The sequence below is a fragment of the Triturus cristatus genome, chromosome 8 (assembly GCF_964204655.1).
Source record: "Triturus cristatus chromosome 8, aTriCri1.1, whole genome shotgun sequence".
NCBI classification, from domain to species: Eukaryota; Metazoa; Chordata; class Amphibia; order Caudata; family Salamandridae; genus Triturus; species Triturus cristatus.
Window position 1 is genome coordinate 1,379,952,101 of NC_140591.1, and position 14,939 is coordinate 1,379,967,039.

At 47.8% G+C, this 14,939-nt stretch overlaps 1 protein-coding gene across 3 annotated transcripts in view; it reads left to right on the forward strand.

Moving 5' to 3' along the window:
- Window positions 1-14,939, forward strand: part of USP16 (ubiquitin specific peptidase 16) — a 337,101-nt gene that overhangs the window by 268,155 nt on the left and 54,007 nt on the right. For all 3 annotated transcript variants that reach the window (XM_085623085.1, XM_085623084.1, XM_085623086.1), the window contains one exon: window positions 4,585-4,688. In XM_085623085.1, coding sequence (XP_085479211.1) covers window positions 4,585-4,688 — 104 coding nt within the window. The remainder of the gene's footprint in view (window positions 1-4,584; window positions 4,689-14,939) is intronic.

The window sequence follows — 14,939 nt, forward strand, 5'->3', positions numbered from 1 at the left end:
GGCTAGGGCCGTTGTGAGAAAGTGCCCTCTTTCTGCATGGTTGCCCCCACTTTTTGCTGAATTGCTGTGGTGCTTTGACTGAGTGTGCCCTGGGCTCCTGCTTATCAGGTACCCAGGGCCTATGTTCTTTCTTTCCCGAAAACTGCATTGAAGCCTAAACCCAATTGGTGTCTCTGGCCAAAGGTCAGCCCCTGGTAAATGGTACAACAGGTACCCAGGGCACTGTGACCAGAGAAGGCCTCTAAGGGCTGCAGCACTTATTGTGCCACCCTTAGAGGTTCTGTACCCTTACATACACACACTCTGCTTTTGCAGGCTGCGTGTTTTGGTGCAGAACAAAGTGAAGAGTCGATAAGGCACACATCTCTGTGTGCCATGCCTACAACCCACTGCCCTGGCATAGATCAGTCACCCCTCTAGCTGGGTGCACTATACAAGTGGTGAGGGTACAGGTGCATGAGCCCTGGACCCCTACAGTGTCTAAGTCCATTCTTAGACTTTGTAAGTGCAGTGCTCCCATTAAGAGTATATGGAGCTGGGAGTTTGTCATTATGAACTCCACAGCACCATAATGGCTACACTGAAAACTGAGAAGTTTGGTATCAAACGTCTCAGCACATTAAACCCACACTGATGCCAGTGTGGGATTTAATGAAAAATGCACACAGAGGGCATCTTAGAGATGCCCCCTGAAAACTAACCTACCACTAGTGTCCAGTCTGAGTGGCTGCATTCAGCTGCCACCACCAGACATGTTTCTGGACCCCTGGGTCGAGAGCCTGCTGCTCTCTGGGGCCTGACACAATGCACATTCGGGGACGAGGTGCCAAGCCTCCTCTTCCAGGATGGGCAATGTTCATGAAGGGGAAGCTTCAAAGGCTTGCTGCCTTTGTGAGCTTTCCTATGCATTTGCTGCTCTCAGCATCTGGTCCCCACTGGTTCTGACCCCCACTTTAGGCGGGAGAACCGGTGGGAAAAACAAGTGAGGAAGAGAGGTGTGCCCACCTCTGCCAACTCCACCCCTCAGGTGGGGGAGGCGAAGTGAAGCACAACTCTCAGTCCAAGCAATCTTGAAGGTGGGGGGAATCGGCCAACCATGGACAGGCACTTGCCCCCCTCCCACTGGGGTCTGGCATAATAGGGGGTGTACCCATCCAAGGGAAGGTACCCATTGGTCCCTGCCTTTTACATACCTGTAATGCCCCTAAATCTAGTATTTAGGGGCACCCCTGAACCTTGCTTCCTCCGACAAGAACCTACAAGAAGAAGAAGGACCGAACAGCCGTGCAGCAGCTAACAAGAGGAAGACGCCCACTGACTTGGCCCCAGCCTACCAGGCTGTCTCCTGCTCGAACCTGCACCTGCGAAATCCCGGTGTGTCCTGCAGCCAGCAACCTTGAAAACCCCGGAGGACATGCCTGCCTTCAACTACAAAGACTCTGTCTCCCGTGAACACCGGATTTGTTCATCTACAACCTCTGGCCGGACACCGCAAATCCGTCCCACTCTGCACCCGCTGCCCACGACCCGAGCTCGAGTGTGCAAACATCACAAGGAGGCCACCCCGGCGATTCTGACCGGAGACCCGGCGACCCCTGACCTGCCTCAAGCCTCCAGCCGACACCTGTAGCCTAAATCCAGAAGGTCCCCCCAACGGCGACCAGGAGCTGGTAAGAAGATCCAAACCCAAAAGGCATTCCTGCACCCGACGCCCCACGGCCTTGTGTGCCCAAACCGACGGTGCCTAGCCAAACCCTAACTTCTTAACTTACCTCTCGAAGTGGTGGTCACACTCAGAAGACCTTCGTCCCCGAGCCTGCAGTGCCTTTGCAAACCAGAGGTTCCCCATTGAAGCCAACAGGGCGCTCAACGTTGAAACAGCACCCTGCACCCGGCTGCCCTAGTGCCGCTGAGGGTGCACCTTTGGTGCTACTTTGTTTCCCCATTTGCCCTGAGCTAAAGTCCAGGAGCTTTGCTCCCACAACCCAGTGGCCTGCTTGCCGGCAGCCACCAACTGGAGGCACCCTATCCTTCATTAGATAACATTGGGCTTCAGCACTCGGCCGCCCTAGTGCCGCTGAGGGTGTAATGAGAGTGCATCCTTGACCCTGGGAGAACCCTTGCTCTAACCCCAGAAGCTCAACTTCAAAGACTGATTACCTGGTAACCGTTAACTTCATTTCTCTTTATAGGAAGCCATTGACTGTTTTTCTCTGAAAAAAGTGTGGAGTTGATTTGTATGGAAACCTGAAAAATAACAATTGTGAAAACCTGACTTTTCTTACCTTTTCTCTAGGAAATGTCCCAGTGTGATATCTAGGCATATCACACTGAGTAGAAAAAGTAATCTCAAAAGTAACGTAAAAGTAACTTGCCTGTAATTCTTATTGCAAAATCGATATAAAGTATATGTACAGCATTCCACAGTATTGCATTACCAGTAATTATTATTATTATTATTATTATTAGTCAGATTTGTATAGCGCATGGCTGCCCCAGCAATGGGGCGTCCCAGCGCGACCCCAAACCAAGACAGACGATCAGGAGACAGAAGTAAGATGTTAACTGACAGAGCCGGGGGAAAAGCCAGGTTTTTTGTCTTTACGAAAAGCCAGGTGATTCTGGATTACTCTCATTGAAACAGGCAATGAGTTCCAAAGGTTTGCCGATAGACTTAGAAAAGAACGGCCGCCTGCTCTAGCTTTAGACACACGGGGAATACAAACCTGGGCACGGGCCCGCCGATCTCAATAGGCGATGCGGAACATAAAACTTGAGCAAGTTAGACAAGCCCACAGGAGCCTGACCGGACAAGATTTTATGCGATATACAGAGTGCCTTGAACTGGATGCGCTTTTCAACCGGCAGCCAGTGCAACTTGGGGAGCAGATGGGCAACTGAGCTGGACTTCGGGAGTGCTACTAACAGATGAGCTGCAGCATTCTGAACCCTCTGCAGGTGCTTGATACTGGCCATATTAGCGCCCAAATAAAGGGCGTTTCCATAGTCCAATCTAGACAAGATTAAAGCCTGGATTATGGTTTGTCGCACTTTAGGAGGAAAAAAGCCTAACAATGGTCTTAAACCCCGCAGAAGCCCAAAGCACACCCCTGCCACTGCTTTAGATTGTGCTTCGAACGTCAGACCCTGATCGAGCCACACCCCTAAGTTCTTCACAACCTCCTTGGGTAAGGGGGCGGGTTTTAGACGCTCTGGCCAGCACTGTTCGGACCATAATTCACGGTCCTTCCCGAACAGTAAGATCTCCGATTTGCTGGCGTTAAGCTGCAAGCAGTTGGCCGCCATCCAGTCAGCCACTGACAAACTGTAACCATTTCAAAGTACATTTACAATTGCATTTCAAATTTTATATTTACTGCAAAGTATTTATCAACTTAACAGTGCCAGGCTTGTGTGAATTCATTTGCTGACTGAGTGTGTACAACAAATGCTTAACACTGTCCTCTGATACTGCCTTACTGCTCGACCACACTACCACAAATAGAGAGTGATGTGCTATCTAACTTTACCTCTGCCTACCTTTGGGGTTCCACTGGACTCTGTGCACACTATACCTCACTGTGGTATAGAATATACAGAGCCAACTTACTACAGCGGTTGACCTCAAATCTGGGGAACTGGGTTTGAGTCTCAGCAAGGACGCGCAACATCCTGTGATTCTGGGCAAATCACTTTATCTCCCCATGCCTAACAAAAATGAATGTGTCCTCCTGTAACGCAACTGGTGCTTGTGTAAAGTGCTCTGATACCCGAAACCTTCGAGTCAAGTTCACGCTATATAAAACTCCGTAAAATAAAAACCTATGGTCCTTATCATGATCTCTGAGATGCACTGAAGGGGTCATGTGCCTCTTTTCAACAAAATCGCAGTTAAATCAAAATATGTGCTAATTTAGTAGCTATGAACTTGTTGTTTGACATTGCCGGGAAGTTTTGAGGGCTACTACTTACTACCTAGGGCCATTGAGGCTCATTAATGCCTATGGTCATTGAGGCTCATTACAATCTGTGTGCATTGCTGTCAGTTTGTCTGTTGGTCTCTGTGTGTGTATGTTAGTCTGTGTGTCCGTGGATATCTGTGGGTATTTTGCTTTATCTGCATTTGTGCATGAATATATTTTCGTTGTCAATTGTAGAGTATATATTCTGTGTCTGTGTACATGTTCATACATGAAACGAAAATCCTGCCTAACAGCTTTGTGAATGCTTGTTTCTGTTGTTGGTCATATACATATAGTGTGTGTGCTAGGAATACAATGCCCAAATCCAAAGTCGAAATTATAGGAGCTTTAAAGATGCACTGATCATGTCACAGTTACTCGTAGCCAGGGTGTCACTCCCACAGCATTCATGGAGATTTTGAAAGTAGCACCAGTCAACTGATGCCAGTTTGCCGCCTGAAATCCGGTATTCAAATAAAGTAAAAAAAGATATGCATTTTTATGAAAGGCTAGTTAGGCAATTAGCTGGTAATGAGGTGCTGTTTGTTTCTGATTCAATCTGTTGCTTTCTTTTGTTTTTTACCTTTGTAATGTCTCCTAACTTATTGTTTGTTGTTTTCAGGTGAGAAAAACGAGAAGAAACATGCTTACACCAATGCCAAAAAGCAAATGCTCATTTCTTTTGCCCCACCTATACTTACGCTTCATTTAAAGAGATTCCAGCAGGTACATTTAATTGAACAGCTTTTATAATTTGTGTACATATTACATGTCTGTCAACTTGCAGCATCTTTGAACATCTGAGTTTCAGATCTAGCATTGATTTCTGGATATTCTCACATAGTGCAAATTCTCTCCATTACCCTTTGGATGAAATAAAACACGTTTTTATGAGTCAGTACTTTTAAATGATTCAGTTGCTGTAAATTTCCTCTGATTATGCAGCTGTATGAGGTTGTTAGATGCAAGCTTGGTTTCTTAGATCTCAAATTGACATGGAGCTTTTTGAGCAAGAAGTCACCCCATCCCTCTTTAGTTTAGAGGGCACCATTATTAAATAATTTGGTTGTGCTGTCCTGGAACCATGCTCTCCACCTTACTCTCTATCGTATCTCATCTGTCTCTGGAAAGACACTCACCATAAACATTGTCACTACAGAGCCCTTTTTCACATTTTGGCAAAGTGGTCCTTTAGCTCACCTCGCTTGGAGAAAACGAATGCATCAGATTAACAGGAAAATGAATGCAGCACATTATTTTGCAAGAAGCATTGCATTTGTAAAGACGTCTAGCATTGCTTGCCATCATGGTACAGTCCATATCAGCGCAAGCATGGCATAATGTCTTGTTACTTACCGGTAATCTTTATTACCCCGATTAGGGTCCTCCTCTTCCCAGTCGTAGCATAGTGAGGCAATCCTGCCTTCCGACAGCCAATCAGACCTCTAGAACATGTTTCGAAAAGTAACATAAGCCCCTCCCACCCACCGCCCTGCCTGTTATCAACAAGTCCAGACACAAACTCAGCGGGAGGGAGGAAGGGAACAGGACTGGGACGAGGAGGACCCTAATCGGGGTAATGAAGATTACCGGTAAGTAACAAGACATTACCCCCTCATGGGTCCTCCTCGTCCCAGTCCTAACATAGTGAGGAACTCACAAGCAGAGACCCTAGAAAAAACGCAGGACACCAGGGATCCTTGTAAAAGTACAAAACTTAATCAAACAAATAATTACGGAACAGCAGCGTCCAAAAAGACAACAGCAAAACCAGCCACAGAGGCATATAAAACAGCAAAGCGAAAATGCTGAACAAATGTGTGATGCAACCACTAAGAGGCCGCTCAACAAACCTCATGGACAGAGACCCCTGCCGCCTCCGCCCAGGAAGCGGACACAGAACGTGTCGAACGACCCTGCACCAAAGACGGAGGAGGCAGAACCAGAGACCCACAAGATAGGCAGACCGCCAAACACACTTAGCGAGTGAAGGCGGAAGGAGAAACCAACCCTGAGCCACACCCCCACAGGAGGCAAACAGGGCAGGAGAAAGACGAAACCCCAAGGCACGGAGGATGAGAAACTGAAAGGTGCAAACATCCAAGGCTGAAGGAATAAAGGAATCCCCATCCCCAGGCAAAAGAAGAAGGAATCACCACCAGCTGCAAATGGAACACAGAGGAAACTCAGGGAGAAAAGCCGCGCCCGGCCGCAAAACAACCCCATCCAGCAGAAACTGCAAATAAGGGAAGGAGAGAAGCAAAGCACCCAACTCACCCAGCCGAAGCACGGAGGCGACCGTCAACAAAAAAGCCACCATTGCAGACAACCACAATAAATAGCCTCCAACAAAGGCACAAAAGGGGGCATCAGCAGACTCCGCAAAACAGTAGGCAAACCCAAGAAGGCACAACCACAGGAGAGACCGGACGGTGAAGGCGAAAACTACGCAGGATCCGACTCACCAAAGGAGCAACAACCTCCAAAGAGTCTCCGGGACCCCGACAAGCCTGAACCGCAGCCCAACGAGCAGACCAGGCGGAAGAGGAAGGTTCCTCTAAAAACCCATCTTGGAGAAAGACAAGAATAGAAGCCGGATCTCCAACCACGGATCCCGATCAAGAGAAGAGCACCAGGAAACAAAAGAGCCCCAACACGCCCCATAGTTCTGTTGAAGGCCAACGCGACAACTGAATGCCACAGGCCACCACAGAAAAACAGCCCAAAGATGCCAACGACAGCCACTCAAGAGCCAGGCCGTCAGATGCAAGCGACAAAGACAGGGCAAAGACAGGTGTGGACACAGAAGCGGAGCCTGAGTCAAGAGAAGCCGGCCAAACCTGCCCCCGCCAGCAGCAGCAGGAGCAGAAACCAAAGGTAGTGAGGCCAAAAAGGAGCAACCAACAGCACAGACACCTTCAACCCCCGAATCCACTGTAGCACCCTCGGGAGGAGGGAAATAGGAGGGAAGGCAAACAGAAAGCCCGAAGTCCAAGGAAACGAGAGAGCAACCAGCATGCCTGAGGACAGACCACCACGGAACAAACCCGGGAGAGAAGAGCCCTCTAAGGGGAAGCAAAAAGACCGATCCAGAGAGTATCGATCTGAAGACAGAGGTCCCGGATCAGAGGAACAGACAAACGGCACAAAACAGAGGACGGGAGGAAGTGGCCCAAGCAGTCCATATGAAAATGCAGACGCCCCTGAACACAAATAGCCCTCAATGCCAACACATGAGATTTCGCCCAGACACAAATCATGGAAGTCAGCAGGTACAGTGACGCGCACCTGGATCCCCCCATTAAGGCGCAAGTAACAACAAGCCACCTGATAGCCAGTACGAACCAACAGACTCGTCTACCACCAAGGAGCCCAACGAGGCCCCCAACCCCAAGAACAGGCGTCCAAGGCCAACAAGAGGAGAGAAGGAAGTAGAAAACGCACCCTCTACACAGGTTGGGAGAGCAAAGCCACCAGTCTAAAGTAGGAACCAGAACAGGGGAGAGAGGAACCAGAGCCACGCAACCTGCATGAGATGGGTCCCAACTAATCAACAGAAGAATCACCAAGGACCTGAGGCGCAGGCGAGCTGAAGGAACCACAGCCGTGGTGGCAGAGACCAACCCACGGACCTACAACCAACCCTCGGACCTACAACCAACCTTGAGCCGGGGCAGAAGGGCGACCCAGCAGGACCCGCAGAAGAGTCAGTAGGGTAGAGAACCGAGCCGGAGGGAGAAAACAGCCCTCTGCAAAGTGTCGAACAGGCTTACGATAAACCAAAGTCCCTGAACAGGAACCAGATGAGAAAGGCCAGATTCAACATGAACCCCAGAACCTGGAACAAGGCCATCGATGCCACCACCGCCAGAAGAGCCTCAAAGAGGGTGGAAGCAGAAACCAGACAAAAGCAACATAGGGAAACACAAGGAAACCCAGACTCAGCAAAACCCCCACAGCAGGAGCCAACACCGTGGAAAAACCTACGGAGCAGTAGAGAGGCCGAAAAGGCAACAACAGAAACTGGTAATGGAACCCGTCCACCGCAAACCACAGAAACCGCTGACCGGCCAGATGGACGGGAACGTGAAAACAGGCGACCTCCAAATCCAGGGAAGCCAAAAAATCGCCCACTGAGCAGAATGACGGACTGCAAGGGGATTATCCAAAAATGACCCAGCCGCACTTACCTGTTCAAAGCCCTGGGACTCCGAATCAAGCAGAAGGAATCAACAGGCGCCCGGACCTGGAACAGAGAAGAATAGAACCTCAGGTCCCGCACCGCCACCGGAACCAGCACAACAGTGCCCTGTGACAAAAACAGGCCGACACCAGAGAAAATGGCAGATCGCATCAAGGGGCCTATGGACAACGGGGTAACCTAAAAAACAGTCCAAAAGGGGGACGGCCCCGGACTGGAATCCGGTAACCAAGATGGATGACCGAAAGGCCCCACCAGTCGGAAACCAGACTGGACCAACGTTCCAGGAACAACGGACCTGAGCCCCAAAATAGCAACATCGCCAACAATGTAGACAGGAACTCACCAACCAGTGAAACTCTAGGATTTGAACACATAACCTCTTGAGGAAGAGACTGCAACCATAACCACCAGGCCATGGGGACTCCACCTGGACAGAACACTAATTGACCAACACACAGGGCCAGCTGCAGGCGCTGCAGATGCCGGGAACCAAATGTAACGTAGCCCTCCGACCACAGGCCCGACCATGAAAGGGCTGAGAAGAAGACAGAGTACCCGGAAACTCCAGATCATGGAAAAAAACAAGTTCCTCCGCATAAACTCTCTTTGGAGTAAGCCAAAAAAGCCTGGGATCCACAAAAGGCAGGTAACGGACCTAGGTGTCTGAGCAGCGTCAAAGCACGGTCCATGTAGACCTCCCACCAACCACCGACGCACCAGCAGCCGAGGAGAGGGCCCTCAGGGCAACAAAAGAACAGCAGACAGAAACCGAGTCAAGACCTCCATCCGCGCCAAGACAGGAGTGAGATCCCCCTGACCCAGAAGACGGTCAAACAGGTACCCAAACCCTTAAAATGGACCTGCGAAGCATAGGCCATAGCGCCAGTACGAACCCCAAAAGATAAGTAGCAGAGGAATGCTTAAGAGCGGACTCCACCTCCCGCACAACTGGGTCAGCCCAGGAAGCCACCTCCGAAGAGGAAGAAGTAGAAGAAGAAGCCATGGAGGACAAAACCGAATTGACCCCAGGAACCAGAGGGAACTGGGTGACAAAGTCCGCCAGGCGACACCGCTACCCCAGAAACCGTGGAATCCCCTGCATGTCGACAGCAAGCCATACCGCAGCCAGAATATCTGTGAAGACATCATGAAAAGGCAGGACATCTACCAACGAGGAACTATACAGAAAGTAAAACCCATAATCAGACAAGGACCGAGGGTCAAATCCCAGCACATCCCGAACAGGGATCAACATGTCCGAAAAACATTGCCTCGGATGTACTACCCCTCATGGCATCATAAACATGCCCAGCTTAGTTTGCAGAAGGCTCAAGCAGCGCAGCCTGCACAGCAGAATGAAATAAATCCAGCAAACAGACCAGGAAAGTCACAAAAGGACATTACGCTGCACGGATAAAGATGTCGCAGGCACTTGAGAGGAATCCTCTACACCCATGGCCACAAGTAGGAAGAGCAAACCATACAGGAAGCCCAGCACACACCAGGAAGTGCCCAGCCACTCCACATTAATACTGTCACCAAGCAACCAAGTACCGTGGAACATGAGACTAGGAAAACCAAAGTGACAGCCCTGCCGCCTCCCGCACAGCCACAGAACAAACAACTTTGGCCGCGGGAGCCGGATGCTGCTTGAAGACCCCAGCATCGGAACGACCCGATGCCAGAATGCAAGGTAAAGCACCCCAGCCAAGTACATGCGCGAGGAGCTCGTTCTGGCCAGCTCCTCGCCCAAGTTAGAGCTCTTCACACTGCCTGCTAAGTACTCACTAGTTAAAGCTCCTTAAACTTAGTCATTGAAGGTTCTTCATGGTGCCCACCTAGTCATCTGGGGTATCTGCTCACACTTCTTACTAACCTGCTAGCTCCCTGTGCTGCTTTATCTCATACAGTCTGTAGGTACCTACTTCTCATTCTGCCAACCAGTGTCTGCCTCTCACACAGCACCCACTGACCGTTAACCACACTGTCTGCTTCTCACGCTGCTGCACACCAATGCCATATTGTATTGTCCAGCAGTGTCCACTCTTATCCATCATCACCGTTGCCAATTTCTTATGTTGCCACCGGTATGAACTTCTTGCACTGCCTCCCAGTCTGATTTTGTAATAATTCACCCACATGTGCCAACTCCATACATTGCCTGCCAGAGCAATCTTGTCATCGTGATGATCAGTGCGGGCCTCCCAGAATACTAACCACTGCCAGATCCACATGCTGTCCATCAATACCACATCCTTCTGCTTTGTACCCTCACTTTCAATCCGTTGAAGTGCCAGCTACCTAAACTTGCCAGAAGCACTTGCTGTTAACACTGCCCGCACTAGTCTACTCCTTAATCTACCCATTAGTGTTACTTTTGTCACACTAATTGCACATGCCTTCTACTTACTCTGACCCCAGTGCCTGCTTGTCACAGTTCCTACCGGTGCTTCCGCTCTTACTGCCAACCAATATGTGCATGGTAATGTATGCCTCAAACGTGTTCTGTACTGATCGGCCTTTCTGTCAAAGTGGTGACCATTATTTTTGACTGAGATCCTAAATCTACTTTCTCTCTCTGTCTTAACACCAAAGACCTATTCATGCTACATCTATATGCTATGCAACTTGTACTCTCTCTTCTCCAGTGCCTCCCGTTTTGTTTCTCTATAGAGTGACTGTGTCTCCAGCTATCTTGGCAAACAAGTTAATCCGGGTTGGACACAGCTCATTAGGCCTGTCCACTACCAGGGTTGCAGCTCCACTGTGCTTCTCTGGGGTGGGTGGAAGATCTGAATGCCTTAGTATCCCTCTGGGGTAATACTGCTCAGGGTTCTGCTCATCCATGAGCTCCAGCATATCTATTGCATGGCTTCCCTCTCACCAACAGTACTGCTGCTTTAAACATTTCTGCTGTCGAGCATGTGGACTACAGTTTTCAGGTGTTGTTTTATGAACTTGTCCTGAGACCCTTCACATCCATAACTGTCGGTGTGGTCACCTCCATTCTGATGCTCAAACTTAATTTAGGGGGTCATTCAACTCGGTGTATGCATGGCTGCTGGCTCTCATATGCTGTCTGTCCCTTAACAGTCCTGCCTCCCCCAACTGGCTTTTGATGAGAGAAATATGCTGAGAATTCTCTTGCAAAGACAAGATAAAGTGGTCACGCTTTTTCTTAAGCACAAGCTATTAAAATGAATATGTGAATTAGAAGCATATTTTTTAAATTCATGACAAATTTAATGCACTTTGTTGGACAGTAAAGACAATGAAGTCACCAGCTATTGAAAATGAATAACAACTTATATGGCTTAAGGTGTCAATATGGAACTAAGTAAAAACACAATAATAGTCTTGTAAGCCAAATTATATGACACAAGGTTCAGCAGTGCAAGAACATGGCAGTGTGGGAGGTGAAGCACCTGCCAAAGTGTGTTGCGGAGAAGAGGTGGAAAGTGATACTACTGCAAAAGGGACATTGTGTGAGAGGGTAGACGAGGTGTTCTTAATGAAAATAGTGTACTATCTAATGGCGATTGAGGCCATAACAAGTTGGCCATAGCATGTCTCCATATTGAAATAAAAAGTGTACATGGAGAGGAAAAAATACAGTGCAACCACATCATTAGCAAAACTAAGCAAAATTATTCAGTATAAGTATAAATTGATGAAAAGGACTTATCTTCCGTCAGAACATTTTTACAAAAGTAGAAGAGTGAAGAGGCCACGATTTACCTCCTGCAGTATAGCATATACAGACCATGTTCAGCAGAATATAATGTAGTACAAATGATGGCAGAACTGGTATTTTAGGGCTCTGTACCTGTGGTACACTTGCACATTTTGCTGCTAGCCTATGCAATAGCTATGTAATTCCAAAGGAATACGCCCAGACCAGGGATCAATTACAAAGTAATTCCTAGTTTCCGTCAAAGGGCTGAAAGTGAAGACTTAAACGTTTATACAAATTTAGCCAACTGTATGATTGAACATCTGAAGCCACGAACCAACAATAATAAAATTATTCTTAAACTGCTTGAAACAGAAGGCAAACGAGAGCAAAAGCTTGTTAAAGAAGGTAGGAAGTTGAGCATGTCTTTCATTGCGCAGATTTGCTTTTTTCAATGTACATTGAGTGTTTTAACTTTCATTCTGAACTCACTCTGCTGACAGCTGAAGAGAACACCTTGTGCTTGTTGATGGCGAACTAGCCCTCAACAGTCAACAAGGAAAAGATTTATCTGTCTTGCACCTCATAGTGAGAGCTCTTATTGGAATCTGCTTTTGGAGGAGTCTGCTCTTAGAGTTATGGTAGAAGGATGTCCATTCTCCAAGTTCTTTTGACCTCTCCAAAGCAGCTTCCTGGCTTCTGCACAGCTCTTTTCCTTTTCATTGAGTCTGATTTTCTACTTTCTTTTAAAGAAGGGGGGTTTGCGCATTGTAGCTTTGACCCTGATCTCCCTTACCAGGCCCACTTTCTTTACAGTATATGGTCATGTGTTGTCCTGACTTACCCTGCCATCAGACACACTGGGAGGTCTGCCACCTTAGGGACCCCCACTTATAACCACTTCTCCCATTGTTCTTTACAACACACCATCAGCAAACCATCTAGCTGCATGCTGCAGGTGTGGTGCTAGGTGAAGTCTGTCAGAAAGTCCACTCTTTGCTCTGTCCAGCATTTGAATCCCCAATCCGACTCTACTCGTTTTCTTCGCCCATAGCAGAGAGATTAACGGGCTATGCATTTCTGTGAACTTTTTCCTACGTATCAGGCATTGTGAATTCTGTAGGTCATATAAACTTTGAGGTAGAATTACCATTCTCGCTATTGCAATCCTACCCATAACCAACAATGGTAATTTATTCCAAAAACTAACTGAGGTTTTCAGGACTCTTCCCACATTGTAATCATAGTGTTTGTCAGTCAAATGTCTCTGGCTCATCTCAGTCCTATATTGATTGGTTGATTAAAGCTTGTAGAGCACATGGATACTCCAACGGAGTGTCCCCGTACTAAAGACATCTCAGTCCATGACAACAGAACCCTACCCCCAAAATGATCCACTGGCCTAGCATAAGCGGTCAATTTGCAACAGTAGCTCTCAACACCAATCCCCCGGGAAGACTGAAAGAAACAAGTTTTACGTTTTTCGCGAAACATTGCTTCACATGGATGCATTGTCAATTCCATAGGTAGGTTATTCCAGGCTTAAGCTGTGAGAAAGCTGGAGGATCTACCTCCCAAACGTGCCTTTTGAACTTTTGGTACTACCAACTTAGCAGTGCCCATTGACCTAAGATTCAGGGTAGGTTCTGTAAGCAGTAAGTAGCGGGCGCAGGTACCTCGGCCCTTTCTCAATGAAAATCCTGTGGCAGAAACACAGAGCTTTGAAAGTAAGTCTGGCTTGTACTGGTAGCCAATGTAGCTCCCTCAAGGATGCTCCCACCGATGTGCGCCTCAGAATATTCAATATCATCCGGGCAGCTGCATTTTGGACCTTCTGTAGGATATTCACGTTACTTTTTGTGACCCCAAAATAGAGGACGTTGCAGTAGTCCAGACGAGCTGTAACTAGGGCTTGCACAATGGTCTTTTTGGTATCTGATGGTAGAATATCCAAGATTTTGCGTAACATTCTTAGAATGCCAATGCATGCTCCTGCCACAGCTGATATCTGCTCTGCAAACAATAAGGTGTTGTCAAACCAGACTCCCAATTTGTTTATCTTAGACTTGAGATTTGGGGTTGGTCCTAGTTCCTCTGGCCACCACAAGTGTTACCAGATGGAGGACTGTTTGCCAACCACCATCACCTCCGTCTTGCCTGCATTTATTTGCAGGCAGCTGAACTTCATCCAGTTCGCACGATCAGGCAGGCTTTGAATTTAGGCACAGCCTCTGCATCCTTTTGCTCTAATATGACAATCAACTGAGTGTCATCAGCATATGACACCAGATTCACCCTGTTTCAATACAATATCTGTCAATGGGCGCATATACACATTAAATAAAGTTGGACTGAGGGCAGAGCCCTGTGGAACCCCTTGAGACAGAGGACATATCTCAGACTTAAAAGGACGTTTTAAGACCTGGAAGGATCTATTCTGTAGGAAGTGCTCGATCCATTCTCATGTGTTAACTCTAATACCGGCCTCCCACAGACTCTATATGTGGCAGAATCTCTAATGGCCGTTATTCCAACCCTGCCAATGTAAACACTAGTGACTTCTCCTTTATAATATTTACTCCAGAGACATGCCTAAATCTCTGCATCTCAGCCAGTAGTTGCGGCACGTACGTCAGTGGTTGCAGCAAATAGATGAGCATCATCTGCATACAGTGATACAACATATTCTGTATCTCCTACTCTAATACACCACTGCCTCATTACAGTTTGCAGATAGACAGCAAGTGGATCCTTCACCGGAGCGAATAAGAGCGGCGAGAGTGCAACCCTGCTATGTCCACCCTTCCAATATCTCACCTATCTGAAACATGTCCCCCAGATCTGACCGGGGCTGTGGGACTTGATTATAGCAAGGAGACCCAGCCCTGAAAATTAGGGTTGAAGCCCATAGTCATGAATACTGCCCACATATATTCTTAGTCTATAGTGGTGAAGGCCTTTTCCATATCAAAGGGGACCAACACTCTTTCTATGCATGGGCCCTGTACAGTATGCATAAAATATGTCAGACTATGGATATTTATGAGGGTGCTCCTTGTTGGTTTGAAATCAAATTGATCTTTGTGTATTAAAGAGCCAG